The 16,943-nt window shown below is 43.7% G+C and overlaps 1 protein-coding gene across 39 annotated transcripts in view; it reads left to right on the top strand.

Annotated features, from left to right (window-relative positions):
* PCBP2 (poly(rC) binding protein 2) overlaps positions 1-16,943 on the top strand; it is a 27,467-nt gene continuing 10,524 nt past the window's right edge. For 2 of the 39 annotated variants that reach the window (XM_017850983.1, XM_017850961.1), the window contains exons 1-13: positions 1-75; positions 2,447-2,590; positions 3,064-3,087; positions 3,178-3,210; positions 3,625-3,741; positions 6,940-7,071; positions 8,679-8,807; positions 10,187-10,261; positions 12,456-12,548; positions 13,629-13,670; positions 14,904-14,976; positions 15,485-15,523; positions 16,465-16,517. In XM_017850983.1, the coding sequence (XP_017706472.1) occupies positions 2,522-2,590; positions 3,064-3,087; positions 3,178-3,210; positions 3,625-3,741; positions 6,940-7,071; positions 8,679-8,807; positions 10,187-10,261; positions 12,456-12,548; positions 13,629-13,670; positions 14,904-14,976; positions 15,485-15,523; positions 16,465-16,517 (879 nt within the window). In that variant the 5' untranslated portion in view covers positions 1-75; positions 2,447-2,521. Of the gene's footprint in view, positions 76-378; positions 681-2,446; positions 2,591-3,063; positions 3,088-3,177; positions 3,211-3,624; positions 3,742-6,939; positions 7,072-8,678; positions 8,808-10,174; positions 10,262-12,455; positions 12,549-13,628; positions 13,671-14,903; positions 14,977-15,484; positions 15,524-16,461; positions 16,518-16,943 lie in introns of those variants that run through there. The other 37 variants (XM_017850982.1, XM_017850960.1, XM_017850980.1 and 34 more) reach the window with 23 other exon arrangements.

Genomic DNA, 16,943 nt, shown 5'->3' with positions numbered 1-16,943 from the left:
TTGTTCCGCCCCGGCCTCCCGCCCTTCCCCTTCCCGCCCGCTCCCCTTTTCCCCTCAGTCGCCTCGCGCCTGCAGGTAAGCCTAAAAATTTTTCCCTGCGTCCCCGACTATGGCTACCATTTCCACTTTCGTCTTCTTTCTTAGCCGGCTCGGGTCGTAGTCACGAGCCCCGGTCTCGCGTAGTCTCGCGTGAGCGCTTACCACCTCACTGTGCCTGGCCGGTCATTCACGCGAGGCCGTGGCTCTGGCGCGGCCTAGTAGGCCTCGCGCAAGGCCTGTTTCCCCCTCCCCCCGCCTTTTCCCGGTGGCGGCTGCGCAGGAGTCAGGGAGGGCGCGCGCGCGGTAGGGGGGGCGGCGGTGGATTTGTTGGTTGTGGGGGGTTGGGGAAGGCGATGGCCGGCTTGCTGGTCGGGCGGGTGAGCGCGGCTCCCCGCGGGGGTCAGGCGCTGGCGCAGCCACACGAGGAGGCGCTACTAGTCCGGCCCCTCCCCCTGTATCGCAGCGCCCCCCCCCGACCGAACCGTTTATTTTTCCCCCCCTCTTCTTTTCTAGTCGAGGGAAGGGGGGGCTTTTTTTCTTAAGTGGAAAATGCTTGGATGACCGAGGGGAGAGTGGGCTGCGGAGTTAAAGAAAGGGTAGACGGGCTCCCAGTTGCCGAGTTAATCAGGACGTTTCTCCGGGTAACGAATTTTTAAATTACAAAATGCCTGCGGGTGTAAACCCAGACCGAGCTATTTATGGAAGGGGTATTGGACAGCAGTATTAGCAGCTGGATTGCTGAAATGGGGTACATTTATCTTGACCTAGTCAGGAGGGAAATCTGACAGATTTCTTGGATTGTTTAGATGGTTTGGAGTTAAAAATGCATCTTTGTACTTTACCTCAAGAAATGGCTTCAAATAGGTTTCCTGGTTTTTTTTTTTTTTTTTTTTTTGCCTTTTCGAAGTTGCGTTATTGTAATATTTGTAAAGGGCTTCTTATTACATCTGCAAGGGGATAAGGAATTAAATTGCCAGATTTTTACCAGACCTTATTAAAAAAAGAAAGTCATTCTTACAGACCTAACGCTTCTTCCCCCACCAAGCACTATTTTTCTATGAGTGAAAAGTGTTGAATTCTGGGATTTTGCCAGCAATTAATTGTATTCTGAAAAAGGGGAAATGATGTGCTTTGGGGATGCACTTATATAATCACTTACATTCTTGGAGTAGCCAGAGGACAGTTTGCCATATACAGAATGGTGTGACAGCCACTTAAGCACCTAAGATATTTAGGGTATGGGCTTTGTGTTAGAGGAAAGTTAACACAGTGGCTGGTTTTGTGAAGGAGGAAATCTAGCTGTGGGAGGAGAGAGATGACATGTTGAGTTTTAAAAGGATGGATACTTAAAATGTCATTGGGGACATTCTACAACTTGGGAGACGTCCTTTTTAAAGCTATCACGATTAGGTGCTAAAGGAGGTATTGAAGGCAAAGGCATATCCAAAAAAACCAAATTTTCTTTCTACACATAACTAGTTATTCTAAAGCAGAAATGTTAGGAACAATATTAGGAATTGTTTCATAGGTGGGAAAAGGGCCATCCTGTATAGGAAAGGTACACTGCTGTTGTTCCTGAAAACAAAAATAAAATTTTAGCAGTGCCAGTTTTATTTTGATTGTTTTCTTTGGGAGGAAATTTAAGATTTAACAGACTTGAAATAAAAACTGGATGGTAGACACAAAAGCAAGGAAGACATCTCAAATCTGAGTAACAAGTTGGGTTGGAAGGAGGAAGAGGAGAAAAGGACTCAAGTGTACTTAACGTATTGAGTCATTTTCTGAAGGGGAGTATGGAACCCCAGCCTGCATGGAAGGCATCTCAGATAATGTCTTTTCAGTGAGGATGTTGATCTAAATCTTTTAGAAATCATTTGGTGTTAGCCATCAGCATTTGAAATTTATAATGTGGGATACATCTAAATTTCCTTATCTAGAAATTGCTACTACGAAGAAAATTTACATGTGTTCTCTCTAGTTTTCAACTTAAACTGCTCCCCAGCAGGGAGACAAAAGGTCATTTGCCCTCACTGTAGTTAGTTGGAAGTTTGCTCTCATGATTTCCAGGTGTTTCTGAATTCTTTGAAGCTTTTTCTGCTGAAGGACAAGTGGTGCACGTTCAGCAGTTCCCTTAGAACCATTGCCAATTGAAGGAACCTTCTTCATCCCGAGAGTCAGCGGAAACCCTATCATTAATGAGAGGAACTGGAAAGTTGTCTTCTATACTCTGTAACAGAACCTGAACTGTATATTTTGTCATGCAGTTGTGCTTGGTGTGTCTGTAAGTCTGACATACTGTCATTTAAGGAAAAATGGAAAGTAGAAAATATTGATAAAGTGAAAATAATTTGGGAAATAATAATCCTGTTGTTTTTCTCCTCTGATTTTGGTCATGTTTGCATTTTAGTTTTTGGCTTTCACCCCCTACCAGTGACCAAAGACTTGACCACTCAAAGTCCAGCTCCCCAGAACACTGCTCGACATGGACACCGGTGTGATTGAAGGTGGATTAAATGTCACTCTCACCATCCGGCTACTTATGCATGGAAAGGTATGCTCCAGCTTGGGAAATTGGGTCATAGTAACTGCTAGGGGAGGGGCCAGGAAGAACAGACATGCATCTTGGAGCTCATCAGATTAGCACTGTGGGGCATCTGGCTTTAGCACATTTCCCTAATGGAGTAGATGTGAGTGTAGTGGGAAAATGGACAGACTTGACTAGGAAGCTCCACTGAGCAGGAAAGGCTTAATTAGAGGCTGGAGCCAAAAACTGTCTCATACCTGGATGGTAGGGTTTTTCTTATTGAGATTGCTTATAGTAAGTCCAATCCCCCCAATAAATCTTCAAATCTTTCCATTCCTTTGGGGTAATAATTAGCATAGATAGCAGTCTGTCAGCTGGACAGTTAAAATTCATTTTCGTAGTGAATACTTAATTAGAACATGTAGAGAAAGGAAAATAAAATGTTTTAAAAGAAATACTTTGGGGTTTCCTCTTACTGATGTTAGTTTTCTGCATTGCAGGAAGTTGGCAGTATCATCGGAAAGGTAAGACAATTTCACTTCAACTTTAATTACCATTTAGTTGTTGTGGATTGAAATAGCAGTTGGAGCTCATGCTTGACTTTTCCTTTACAGAAAGGAGAATCAGTTAAGAAGATGCGCGAGGAGGTAAGTTACGAAAGACTTTGAGATTGTTAACTTTGGGAAGTAACAAAACCTTTAAAACAAGTGAAAATTCTTTTTCAGGAATTAGGGAGGAAAGTCTCAATAAGGGAAATATGTATTTTTTTCCAGCCTGGTTATCTGTAATGACAATCTGGGAAGTGTATTTTTTTTTTTCCCTCTTCGGGAAGTGTGGTTTTGACAAGTCATAGAATTCATTCAAGATCTAAGGCAGCTGCTGTAGGCTATATTTGAGGATAGACATGGAGCAGCAGTGTTTGGAATGATGCTGACTTTGCTTTGCATCAGGATCGTGTACATTGGCAGTTCCTTGTCCCTTTTACAAGGGACTGTAGATCCTGTACATACTCAGATCTTACTTGTATCTTTAACTTCGTTTGGCTCTTGTTTCCTATCTAGAGTGGTGCACGTATCAACATCTCAGAAGGGAATTGTCCTGAGAGAATTATCACTTTGGCTGGACCCACTAATGCCATCTTCAAAGCCTTTGCTATGATCATTGACAAACTGGAAGAGGTTTGTTGTCTCCCACTCCCTCATTCTTCGTTTTTAAGTGCTTCCAGAGAGCTTGTTGATTTTCTAAGAGCTTTTTAAATTTAAGGACAAACTGGACCATGAGACTCCGTAAATGGGTTCTTAGCTTCCTGTAGCCTGCCACAAAATTCAACCATTTGTAGGTAAAAAAGAGTCACTTGAGGCTGGGCGCGGTGGCTTGTGCCTGTAATCGTAGCACTTTTGGGAGGCTGAGGCGGGCACATCACCAGGTCAGGAGTTAAGAGACCAACATAGTGAAACCTCGTCTCTACTGAAAAATACAAAAATTAGCCAGGCATGGTGGCGTGCGCCTGAAATCCCAGCTACTTGGGAGGCTGAGATAGGAGAAACGCTTGAACCTGGGAGGTGGAGGTTGTGGTAAGCCAAGATTGCACCACTGCACTCCAGTCTGGGCAACAGAGCGAGACTCCATCTCCAAAAAAAAAAAGTCACTTGAATCATCAAAACAGTTTGAGTTTTGCCACGGGCTTAATGTAAATAATTTGCATGAAAAACATCTGTGGAAAGTATGCCATTGCTTTGGTAAAAGGCTTGAGTATACACCAAACTGATACGGTTTACACAAACAATCTTCCAATCCTGATGCTCTTAGGTTAAAAAGTCAATCTGCTAACATTGTGTCAAAATTACACTTGTTGGGAAGAGACCTAGGTTATCAGAATTAAAATACTCAACAGCAGAGGTTTTATCAAGAGGAAGTTTTTCCCCCGCCAACCTTCAGAGGCTGAGCTATTGTCCTGGGTCTTGTATTCAGTCCCCTCTCTCCCCTTCTGCGGTAATGCAGCTAATTGTGCAATTGATAACACAGAGGAGTGCTGCTTCCTTGGTGATTGGTACTTAAACGGTGCCTGACATCTTATCCTTGCCAAGATTAGAAATGTTATCTTTTGACCCCCAGGGTCCAGAACTAGAAGTTCTAGAAGTCCAGAACTCATGGCTTAAAAAAAACGTTTTATTCTTGTTCAAGTTCAAGAATGAACTTGAAATAGTTTTTATACGTCATAGTATTTAATTAATTTTTTCTTTTGAGGCAGGGTTGTGCTCTTGTCACCCAGGCTAGAGTGCAGTGGTATACCTGTAGCTCACTGCATCCTCTCAGACTCAAGTGATCCTTCTGCCTTAGGTTCCTGAGTAGCTGGGGCTACAGGTGCATGCCACCCTGCCTGGATAACTTTTTAAAAACCTTTTCTTATAGAGATGGGAGCTTGTTATGTTTCCCAGGCTGGTCTCAAACTCCTGGCCTCAAGTGGTCCTCCTGTCTCGCCTCCCAAAGTATTGGGATTACAGAGGTGAGCCACCATGCCCAGCATGAACTGTTTTTTTTTGTTTGTTTTTTGAGACAGGGTCTTGCTCTGTTACCCAGGCTGAAGTACAGTTGTATTACTGTGGCTCATTGCAGCCTCAGTTTCCTGTACTCAAGTAGTCATCCCACCTAAGCCTCCCCAGTAGCTGGAACCACAGGCACGAACCACCATGTCTGGCTAGTTTTCGTGGGTTTTGTAGAGACTGAGTCTTCCTGTGTTGCCCAGGCTCATCTTGAACTCCTGGGCTCAAGCAATCCTCCTGTCTCAGCCTCCCAAAGTGCTGGGATTACAGGCACTAGCCACCAGGCCAGGCCTTTATTTTATTTAAAAAAAAAAAAAAAAACATTTTAAGCTAGAATACGAACTGTTTTCTATATATTTCTATAATAGGATATAAACATGTCCTTGTCTTTAGGGGTCTTAACTGCTTAAGCAGTTTCCAGATCTCTAGTTACCAGCCTAGAGATTAGGCTAATAAGTGACATTTAAACCACTTAATCTTCGGAAGACTAAATTTAACTAGATTAAAACCATGCCTTTTTGGATGCAGCATGTGTTTATGGGAAAGAGTATAGGCTTTGAACCAATGCAGTCAAATCTACGAGTTTGTTTTGTTTTGTTGAGATGGAGTTTCCTCGTCACCCAGGCTGGAGTGCAATGTCACGTTCTCGGCTCATTGCAACCTCCGACTCCTGGGTTCAAGCAGTTGTGCCTCAGCCTCCCGAGTAGCTGGGATTACAGGCGCTCACCACTACGCCCGGCTAATTTTTGTATTTTTAGTAGAGACGGGGCTTCACCGTGTTGGCCAGGCTGCTCTTGGATTCCTGACCTCAGGTGATCCACCGGCGTGAACCACTGTGCCCTGCCTGTTTTTAGTTTTCTAACAGGGTAGAGTTGGTGTAAGTAGGGTTGTATTGTTTTATATCTACCTTTTTTGTTTTTTGTTTTGTTTTGAGATGGAGTCTGATTCTGTTACCCATTCTGGAGTGCAGTGGTGTATTCTCAGCTCACAGCAGCCTCTTCCTCCTGAATTCAATTCTCCTGCCTCAGTCTCCTGAGTAGCCTGGACTACAGGCGCATGCCACCACACCCAGCAATTTTTTGTATTTTTGTAGAGACGGGCATTCACCATGTTGGCCAGGCTGGTCTTGAACTGCTAACCTCAGGTGATCCGCCCACCTCGGCCTCCCAAAGGCCACTGTGCCCGACCTGTTTTATATTTTTTCTTAATATTTGATTTGATTTAATTTTTTTTTTTGAGATAGTCTCACTCTGTTGCCTAGGCTAGAGTGCAGTGGCACAATCTTGGCTCACTGCAACTTTGCCTCCTGGGTTCAAGTGATTCTCCTGCGTCAGCCTCCTGAGTAGCTGGGATTACAGGTGCCAGCCACCATGCTCGGCTAATTTTTGTATTTTTAGTAGAGCTGGGGTCTCGCTGTTGGCCAGGCTGGTCTTGAACTCCCTGACCTGAAATGATCCACTTGCTTCAGCTTCTCAAAGTGCTGAGATTACAAGCATGAACTACGGTGCCTGGCAGTATTTGATTTAATTTTGACATCACCTTTTTTCCCCATTGCCTGGCCAATGTAACTGCAAAACAGATTATCACTTTTATCCCTACCAAGTACATTCCTTCAGGGTGAAGGAAAATATATTCATGGCTAATTCTGAGGAATTTTTTCAAGAGCTTTTATCTGTACATCAGAAATAGTTTGAGAGGGGCATGGTATTGGAACTTTTGTCTGTGGTGGGTTATGACCTCACATGTCCTTACAAGATCAAGGGTGAGTGGTTCTTTAATGGCAGTTACTGGTTTCCAGGGATCTGCTTATCCTGGTGTTCTTTCTTTCTGTAGGACATAAGCAGCTCTATGACCAATAGCACAGCTGCCAGTAGACCCCCGGTCACCCTGAGGCTGGTGGTCCCTGCTAGTCAGTGTGGCTCTCTCATTGGAAAAGGTGGTTGCAAGATCAAGGAAATACGAGAGGTTAGTGACTTTTGTGCTCCTTTTAGAAATGTTAAATATTTGTTCCAGATTGGCTCTTTGTATGGCTGGGAAAAGTTAGCAGTGAGATGAAGATTTTTGTTGAAGTAGCAGTTCTGGAGGATTACAATGTGATTGTACTGAAAACTATCATGCAATGTAATTATTTTGCATAATTCATAAATTGTAGTAAACAGAACATGAGAAAGTTAATCAGAATTTCCAACTATTACATATAACAAGTTTCTTTCTTTTTTGGCAACTTTTCCATGAGGCTACATAGTTCTTTTTCATGTTTCAAGGGATGAGTTTGCAGTAGTAGCAACAGTTTTTCTATTTTTTAATTTTAATTTTTATTATTATTATTTTTTACACGGACTCACTCTGTCTCCCCAGGCTGGAGTGCAGTGGTGCAGTCATGGCTCACTGCAGGAAAACATCGACCTTCCCAGCCTCAGGTGATCCTCCCATCTCAGCCTCCCAAGGAGCTGGGACTGCAGGCTCCTGCCACCACATCCAGGTTTTTGTATTTTTTTGTAGAAATGGTGTTTTGCCGTGTTGCCCAGGCCGGTTTCAAACTCCTGAGCTCAAGCAATCCAGCACCTCAGTCTCCCATTGTTGATACTGCAGGCTTGAGCCAGCATGCCTGCTTGCCTGCAGTGTCATTTTTCTTGACCAGACTTATAAACAGCAAGGAGAAAAATAGGAAGATGTATAGGGAAATAGATGTAATTCTACTTTTTTTTTTTTTTTTTTGGAGACAGGGTCTCACTGTTACACAGGCTGAAGTGCAGGGCGTAATCATGATCATGGCTTACTATAGCCTCGACTTCCTAGTCTCATGTGACCCTCCTACCTCAAGCTTCCTGAGTAGCTGTGACCACAGGCGTGCTCCACAATGCCCAGCTAATTTTTTTTTTATGGAGACGGGTCTCACTGTTTTGCTCAGGCTGGTCTCCAACTCCTGAGCCTTAGTGATTTGACAGCCTTGGTCTCCCAAAGTGCTCGGATTACAGGTGTGAGCCACCATGCATGGCCCCTACTTCCTGTTTAACTATGGAAGTTACATTGTAATTGTGGAACATTTTAATTGTATTTAGATGTTACTGAATGTGTTGGAATGAAACTCGAATGGCTGCTTGAGTTTTTGGGAGCGTATTGTACATGGCATGACAACAGAGATCCTCATTTTGTTAATTGCTGTATTCCAAGCACTTGTCCTGGTACCTGGCACATGAATGGCCTTGATGTAAATATTTATTCAGTAAGATAATGAAAGGTGGGTGATACTTGGTGGGGCTTTTGCTTTGCCCAGAGGAACTATCATTAGTTGAGAGAAAACTATTTAGAAGGACCTTTTGCTTGAGAGTAGGTTAAATTTAGGCTGTTATTGAGGCTTATTCTTGTCTTTCAGTGGCTAATTTATTTTTAACTCTAATTCATTAAACAGTTCTATCTGGAATAAGGGAAGAGTGGGACAAAGAACAAAAAGGGAAGATTGGAAATGGATAAATATCCATTAGAGTTTTAGACTCTGAAATTGCTGCTGGGAGGAATTGGAAAAGCATGAGCTGTTTTTCTCTGATTTTGAATTTCTTTTTACTCCAAAGAGTACAGGGGCTCAGGTCCAGGTGGCAGGGGATATGCTACCCAACTCAACTGAGCGGGCCATCACTATTGCTGGCATTCCGCAATCCATCATAGAGTGTGTCAAACAGATCTGCGTGGTCATGTTGGAGGTAAGCCCTCAGGCTCATGCTGAGAATGGGGGGAGGGCCATTCTGGGGACAGAGGGACTGATCTATATTTAGTAAGACTAGAATTAAGTGAAGCTGTTAAGGCTTCCAGTGGGGGTGGGGGTAAAAGGTTCCCTGAGTTCATATTTTCCTTCCCTTAGCTTTGACTTTTCTTATGGTCTGTGAGCAAAAATAGAAACTGCTAAGCAGCAATGATCTTTGGTTCACAGCAGTTGTGTACCAGAGTCGGTGGGGAAGATGCACTGCATGGACTGAGGGGGCCACAGATGTATTTGGGTTCCCGAGTAGCTGAGTTACTACTTTTTGAATTGCTGTATTTTGGTTACATGGAAATTGGACATGTTCTTTAACAACTTGTCACTTTGTAGGAGGGTATTCAAAGTGTTTATAAAGAGTAGAAAAACGTATGTATGATGATGTTTCCGAATGGCTAATGAGGTCCTCATTACATACTATTACTCTATTAAAAGAATAGCAAAATTCAGAAAAATTAAGCCTTTTCAGATTTGTGATACGGAGTTGGTTTCATTGGTGAGAAATGAAACTGGAATTTTTTCTTTCTTTTTTTAGTTGTGTGTGTGTGTGTGTGTGTGTGTGTGTGACGGGTTCATTCTGTCACTCAGGCTGGAGTGCAGTGGCGCGATATTGGCTCACTGTAAACTCTGCCTACCAGGCTTAAGCGATTCTCTCACCTGTCTCCCCAGTAGCTTGGTCTACAGGCATGCGCCACCACACCTGGCTAATTTTTTTTATTTTTTGTAGAGACGGGATTTTTGTCATGTTGCCCAGGCTGGTCTTGAACTCCTGAGCTCAAGCCATCCACCCGCCTCAGCCTTCCAGAGTACTGGGATTACCAGCATGAGCCGATGCACCCGGCCTGGAAACTGGAATTTTCAAGTAGAGATTAGAAAAACCTTGATTGGGCCTTTATTTATAGATAGTGTCTATATTATTCTGGACATAACACTTGAGTATTTTACTTCCAGTTTTGACTTTATTTCCTATTCAGGCCAAAAAAAATTGTGAGGTACTAAAAATTACCAACTAAAATGTATATGTTGAACAGTTTTTCGTGTTCATTAAATTTATTTAAAATTTTGGAAATAGTGCCGAAGATTATTACATGGACATCTCACTTGATGAGAATTAGTTTGAATTGTGTAGTCCTTGGACTTACTGCATTAAAGGCAAATAACGTTTAGTAGATGATTTGAGATTAGATCTAGCCAGAGACAATTTGGTAGTTAAAGGGATGGAAGTAGTTTTTAATTTAACTGACCTGTGTGAGCTAAAGCCACACAGCTGAAGCAGCTTTGAAACCTTATCTCTTTTTGTTTTTTTCCCCTCTGACTCTCTCCCAGTCCCCCCCGAAGGGCGTGACCATCCCGTACCGGCCCAAGCCGTCCAGCTCTCCGGTCATCTTTGCAGGTGGTCAGGTAAGAAAATTCTTTTGGTGGGCTAGAATGAACAGAGATTATATATGAAATATCAACTTTGCCAGCATCACACCAAGCCACTCTGCATGCTTGCTGAAACCTATACTCTGGCCATAGTTTGACCTGCTTTTAGTTTTATTTTTTGTACTGGAGAAAGCTGAATGCCTTAATTTTTAGCAGGCAATGGAAGTTTTGTAGGCACTCGGAAGAGGTAACTTACTTGGTTACTTAAGGCGGGTTGGGTTGGAATATGAGTTGAATTGCCTTACTGTTTCTACTTCTCTCCCTGTTCCCACCCCATCCGTGTTTTATGTGTGTGGGGTGATATTTAGAGGTCTAAATAAATAAAAGGTAGCAAAGAATCGGACCTCTGAAGGAGATTCTGGATGGTGGTCTCAAAATTTGGGGGTCCTGAATTTGAGTGTCCTACAAACTTCCCCTTCCCTCCACCTCACCTCCCCTACTCCTACCCCTTCACTCCCAAACTCCAGTGTGTTGTCCCCTAGGCTCTTAACCTCATAAACACTGGTTTGAACCCACATGGCATGACTGAAATCAGCTGGGGTAAGAGTTCAGTGTACAAGAATAGAAGGGGGTGAGCATGTTGGACTGTGGTGCTGTGACATTTCGTGTTAGAGTAAGAACACCAAAGCACCACCATGGCCTCTCTCTGCTCCTTCCTCATCAACCTAAACTCTTGATCTTTGGCACATGGACGATTCTGAAGTTAGATTATTATGACAGAAGCATTGATGAGGACTTAGTCCTATGCTCTGATTGTATTTGAAGGGTAGGTAGGTCAGGTTTTAAGATAGAATTGGCCCTTTGTGGGTTCCACCTTCAGCCTACCTCAGATCAAAAGTATTCAGGGAAAAAAAATGGGTGGTTGCATCTGTACTGAACATGTACAGGCTTTGTCTTGTCATTAAACAATACAGTATAACAAATATTTATATAACGTTTACATTGTATTAGATATTATAAGTAATGTAGAGATGATTAAAGTATATGGGAGGCTATGCTTAGGTTATATGCAAGTACTATACCATTTTATGTAAAAGACTTGAGTATCCATGGATATTTGTTTCTATGGGGGGATCCTAGGACTAATCTCCCACCAATAACCTAGGGACAACTGTATTGGGATTCAGGTTGAAATAGTGACTGATTTTGGTAGCTGCCTGAGCAAGTGCATTGCTCAAAACACCTTCTCCCACTTGGGGTTGGTCTGTTATAAGCATATTTAGTTAACTAGTTCCATCTTACTTGCCTTTGATCTGGGAGCCATTTAGAGGGCAAGCATAAACTTGGGAGTCCATCTCATTCACATTCTGTTGAATTGGCATAAAAATGAACAAGTTTTTAGGGATTTAGTTTGTTGTGTAGTTACGAGAGGTTTCACAGGAAGGTCGGTTATGTCACAGTGTTAACTTGGAGTCAGTTTAGTACCTTACTTTTAGACAAGTACAAACTGGTTTGGTCAAAGGACTCTCAGTCTAGTTAGAGTTGGGCAGGATAAGCGAAGACCCAGAGTCAGTGTAGCCCGAAGGGGTTAGCCTTAGGAGTTTTTCCTTCCCAGGAACTCCAGGTTCCTGCTCTTCTGGATTCTCCCACTCCCCCTTCGGAATATAGAGTCCCATACTGGGTGGCAGCAATCCTCTGTACTTAAAATTCTTCCTTCACTTCCTTTTTTTCCCCCTCCCCATCACACCTCCCCTTTCATACCTCTTTGCTTCCCTACCCTCCCTCCCTCCCTCCCTTCCCTTTATTTAGTTGATGGACCACCGTCTAAAAATTTGCAGTTTCTTCTATGAGTGGCCCTGTCATGGATCGTTCCCACAGGCCTTTTTAAATATACAATGTCCACAGATGGACCTGTGTCTTTTGTTCCTTTGTGGCAAAGTGGGCTCTGTAGGGGTTCAACTTAATCCCACACTGACCAGGAGCTGGCATCAGCTCTGTTGCCCCACCCCTTCATTCTTACTGAAAATAGCCCAATTGTGCAGTGTGAGATCTGCCACTAGGTAACTTTTTTTTTTTAATTCACTGATTACAGCTCGTTTCAAATTGTGTCTGAGCTCCTTTTTAAAGGAAAAAGGAAAAAAATAAACAACTTTTTTTGTGTGAATTTCATGCTGGTGACAAGGTGCCGGATTGACAGCCCTGGAGACTGAAATCCTCTATTTATCCACAGGACAGGTACAGCACAGGCAGCGACAGTGCGAGCTTTCCCCACACCACCCCGTCCATGTGCCTCAACCCTGACCTGGAGGGACCACCTCTAGAGGTGAGAGGGGATGTTCAGTCTCCAAGGCTCACTCAATCCTTCCGCCTCAGCCGAGACTGCCAACACACGGGGGGCCAGTGGCGCTGGTGATTTTTGGTGCTGTGGACACCACCTGTCCACGGGGACCTGGACTGACCCCCCCAACCTCATTTCACCCAGGCCGCGTAGCCCACCAGATGGTAACACCCAACTTTTTTTTTTTTTTTTTAAATTTTTTTTTGTTCAACCCCTCTTCCCCTCTCCCACTCCTCCCACCCCATTTTCACCTTCCTTCCACCCCCACCTGGGTGTACTTTTGGGGGTACTGGCCACTGTGATGTGAGAAGCTTCACATCCTGTTAACCAGCCACTCCTTCCTTCCCCTCCCTCCCTGTTCCCTTTTCCTTTCCTCCTGTTCCCTACCCCATTGCCCTGAAGACCCAGCTCCCTTTTTGGGAGGTTACGTTGCGGGGGGAGGAGGGCATAGTGGGAGCTGCAAGTGCCTATGGAGGGGAGGTCGGAGAAGACAGAAATTAGAACACAGTGGTTTTTGTTTACCTGTGATCAGCTCCCTAGTGTTAGGGACTCAGCTAGCACCCAGTGTTCTTAAGGTCTTTAGGCAGATAGAAAAATAAGTTGGAGAAAGGGAAGTGTTTCAAAACATGCCATGTAGGTTTGTGCAGATAGAGATCTTCCACATCACCACAATTGGTAGAAGGGTTGGGGTGGTGAGGGAAGAGATCATTATTCCTCCTAGGCTATCTTGTATACAGCGAGGAAGAGTGGGGCTTGGTCAATCGAGGCATTGCTAATCTCACTTCCCACATTTTCATTAAGAAACAGTTATGTATATTTTGCCTTTGATTGCAGGGAACTTGTCTATCTTTATAGGATCCCTGGAACAAAGTCATATTTAGGTTTCAAAGAAGGCCAATTTGGGTCTGACTGTATTTGTGAGATTCCATCTACTGCCTCAGTCTCTGGCCTCCCCCATTCTGTAGTTCAACTCTGGCTTCCTGGCTAGTTGAAGTGTCTTTTTCCCCCCACTGGGTGGCTGTCCGTGATTGGTTTTTAATAGGAACTGTTTTCCTCCTTTTGTAGGCCTATACCATTCAAGGACAGTATGCCATTCCACAGCCAGATGTAAGTTTTGTTTTCACTTCTTGTTTTGAAAAGCTCCCTCTCCCATCCAAAATTGTCTCACTCCTTTCTCCCAAGTAGCCAGAAGTGAGTTGGGTCTTCAGCATTTGCAATATTAAGTTGTTTTCTTCACAAGGTCAATCCCATATTTCAGCCCTTTAATCAGGGTAATGCCTTGTTTGCCTTTTAATATTTAACCCCTGAAATTTAATTCAGCATATTAGCTTCTCCTTTCCCCCTGTGTTTCAGATTACCCTGTTTCTAAAAGGGAAATGTTCCGTGGTATACTGTGATTTGTTATCTCAGGGCACAGTTTAAATTGACATTGGGACTGTACTTCCTTGCATGCAGTTCTCTTTTCCATGAGGGTAGTGGGAGGTTTGGTTTGCCTTTGGGAACTCCTCAATCTGAGATGACAATATCAAAAGTATTTGGAGGGATGGGGAAGGGGCTTATGCTACACAGAGAGGGATAGGAACCTGAACATTTCAGAATTCAACTCAAACCTTTCTTGCTGCTAAAACCTATTTAAAAGTGCTGGTATTGAGACTTCAAGGGCATTTTTTTCCTGCACTTTTATTCTTACTAACATTTCCAGGTGCTGAGCATTAGGCTTGGGAAATTGAGTTTCAGTCTTGGTTAGTGGTAGGCCCCAGGAGAGAGAAGTAGATGTGAAGGAGGATTATTTTATGACAGGACAGTTTATATAGATGAATAAAAATAGCTGTAGTAGTCAGTGGTGGTGGTGATGGGACTAAACCTAGTATGGTTTCTACACCTCTCCTCCTCGCGGTCTCCCTGCCCCCCTCATCTCCTTCCCTCTCCCCAATACTGATGAAACCCTGCATGGTGTGTTTTCCCTAGCACCACTGCACAGTTTGTTTACCTAGCCTGTCTGTGCTTGTCCCTGCGGCAACTGTTGCAATGGCTGCAAACTACCTTCATTATAAGTAGCTCCCAAGGGGATGGTCGTTGGGCAAGTGCTGTTGCTTTTCTATTCGCACACCCAAAAGGCATTCATTCTGTTCTTCCAGGCACCCTTTCTATTTCTAACCCTTACCCTTCATATTCTGCCAATCCCCAGGATTGCGATGCAAGCCCCATCCCTACCCTCTGTTGTAGTTTAAGTAGTAGAGTCAATTTTGGGGATCAGGACCTGCATTTTCAAATTTGAATGTGCTTGAGCCCTGGCTTTTTTAAATCTTCTAATGCCAACCTCCTGTTTCCTCCTTGCAGTTGACCAAGCTGCACCAGTTGGCAATGCAACAGTCTCATTTTCCCATGACGCATGGCAACACCGGATTCAGTGGTATGGATACCTCAGTGTTTATTTCTGTAAGGTGTAGTGCAAGAGAGAGGCCAGTCCTAAGGTCTCAGCTTGACATCTGTTTAAAACAAACTTCGTTATCCAGCATCCTGCTGGTTTAAACTTGCCTGTCTACTATGGCTAAGCCCAAGGAGGTAATGTGTTTGTTAACGTGGTTTTCATTTGGGGTCAGTTATTCTAAAAGAAAAAAAAAAGCCCTGGAAGGATTGGGGGTGAGGTTTGGGGATGCTTGTCAGGCAAAGGGTAGGCTGATATTTCTTTGAGCCCATCCTGATTGCTGCCCCCTTGATCTGATCAGCACCCCTTTCTCTCCACCAGCAATTCACAGGCTTGGGTAGAGACCATCCATTTGTGCCAAATTGTGTAGTGTTTTTTTGTTTTGTTTTGTTTTGTTTTGTTTCTGTTTTTGGGGCTTTTCTGTATAAGGAATAACTTGTCCGATAGGGTTAGGATGAGACCACCAAACTCATTTTCACTTGTATCTTAACAGGCATTGAATCCAGCTCTCCAGAGGTGAAAGGCTATTGGGGTAATGATTAAAAAAAAAAAAATCTGTAGTATTCTACTGTTATATTAATAAACTGGTGGGAGTCTTGTTTCACTGCCCATGAACCATACCAGCAACATGCACATGGCAGAGAGGAGCTGAGAGAGCGAAGGGGTGGGCCTGGTGCCCCCGAGGGTCCCTTGATGGATCTGGCCAACCCCCTTCTAAAAATGATGAGACCAGCAGCCGTAGTTGAGATGAGGACTAAGCTTGAGTATTAGCCAGCTGGCCTGGTTCAGTCCAGGTGTTGTTAAAGATGGGTATGGGTATTTGCTGATGGGATTTTTTTTTTCTTTCTTTTTCTTTGGAAAACAAAATGAAAGCCAGAACAAAATTACTGAACAAAAGACAGGGACTAAATCTGGAGAAATGAAGTCCCCTCACCTGACTGCCATTTCATTCTATCTGACCTTCCAGTCTAGGTTAGGAGGATAGGGGGTGGAGGGCCTTAATCTGATACAGGTATATTTAAAACAACTCTGCATGTGTGCCAAAAGTCCATGGTACCCATTAACAGGCATAATATTGGCACTGGTGCTAGTGAGCATCAGGTGAGATACAGTTTGGAACACAACAGCAGGATAGGGATAGAAGTACAGAAGGACTTGTTTAGACATTGGTCCTCTTTGAGGATACCACACTCCCTTGCCCTTGCTTCCATTCCCCCGTCCCTAATAGGCTGGGCTTTGCAGGAAATGGCATGAAATCAGCTCTTCTGAGTGTACAGAAGAACCTTTCGAGCATTATTTCTACACCCTTCTCCCCCCTCTTTCCTCTTTGGAGGCTTCCAAGTTAGTGATGAATCCCAACAGCCAATGATGCTGGGTTTCCAGTTTATTTCCTTCTGTTAGTTTAATGTGCAAGTCAGTGGGGTTTTGAATGCTGTGCATTGAATTTGCTTGCTCTCTTCTGTCTTTTAGCAGGTTTGGATGCATCTGCTCAGACTACTTCTCATGAACTCACCATTCCAAACGATGTAAGTGTAGTTAGGTTGTGTAGGATGAAAATGAGAAAATTGACTTTAAAGAAATAGATGTCGTTTCAGCAGTGTCCTGCTACCTTTTTTTTTTTTTTCCCTGAGACGGAGTTTCACTCTTCTTGCCCATGCTTGAGTGCAATGGCGCGATCTGCTCGCTGTAACCTCTGTCTCCGGGTTCAACTGATTCTCCTGCCTCAGCCTCCTGAGTAGCTGGGATTACAGACATGTGCCACCACGCCTGGCTAATTTTGTATTTTTAGTAGAGATGGGGTTTCTCCATGTTGGTCAGGCTGGTCTCGAACTCCCGAGCTCAGGTAATCTGCCCATTGTGGCCTCCCAAAGTGCTGGGATTACAGGTGTGAGCCCCTGCACTTGGCCTACATGTCCTGCTACTTTTTTTTTTTTTTTTTTTTTTTTTTTTTT

This window comes from Rhinopithecus bieti, unplaced genomic scaffold (genome assembly GCF_001698545.2).
Source record: "Rhinopithecus bieti isolate Rb0 unplaced genomic scaffold, ASM169854v2 scaffold_33474, whole genome shotgun sequence".
Taxonomy (NCBI): Eukaryota; Metazoa; Chordata; class Mammalia; order Primates; family Cercopithecidae; genus Rhinopithecus; species Rhinopithecus bieti.
This window is presented reverse-complemented; position numbering and strand designations above follow the sequence as displayed.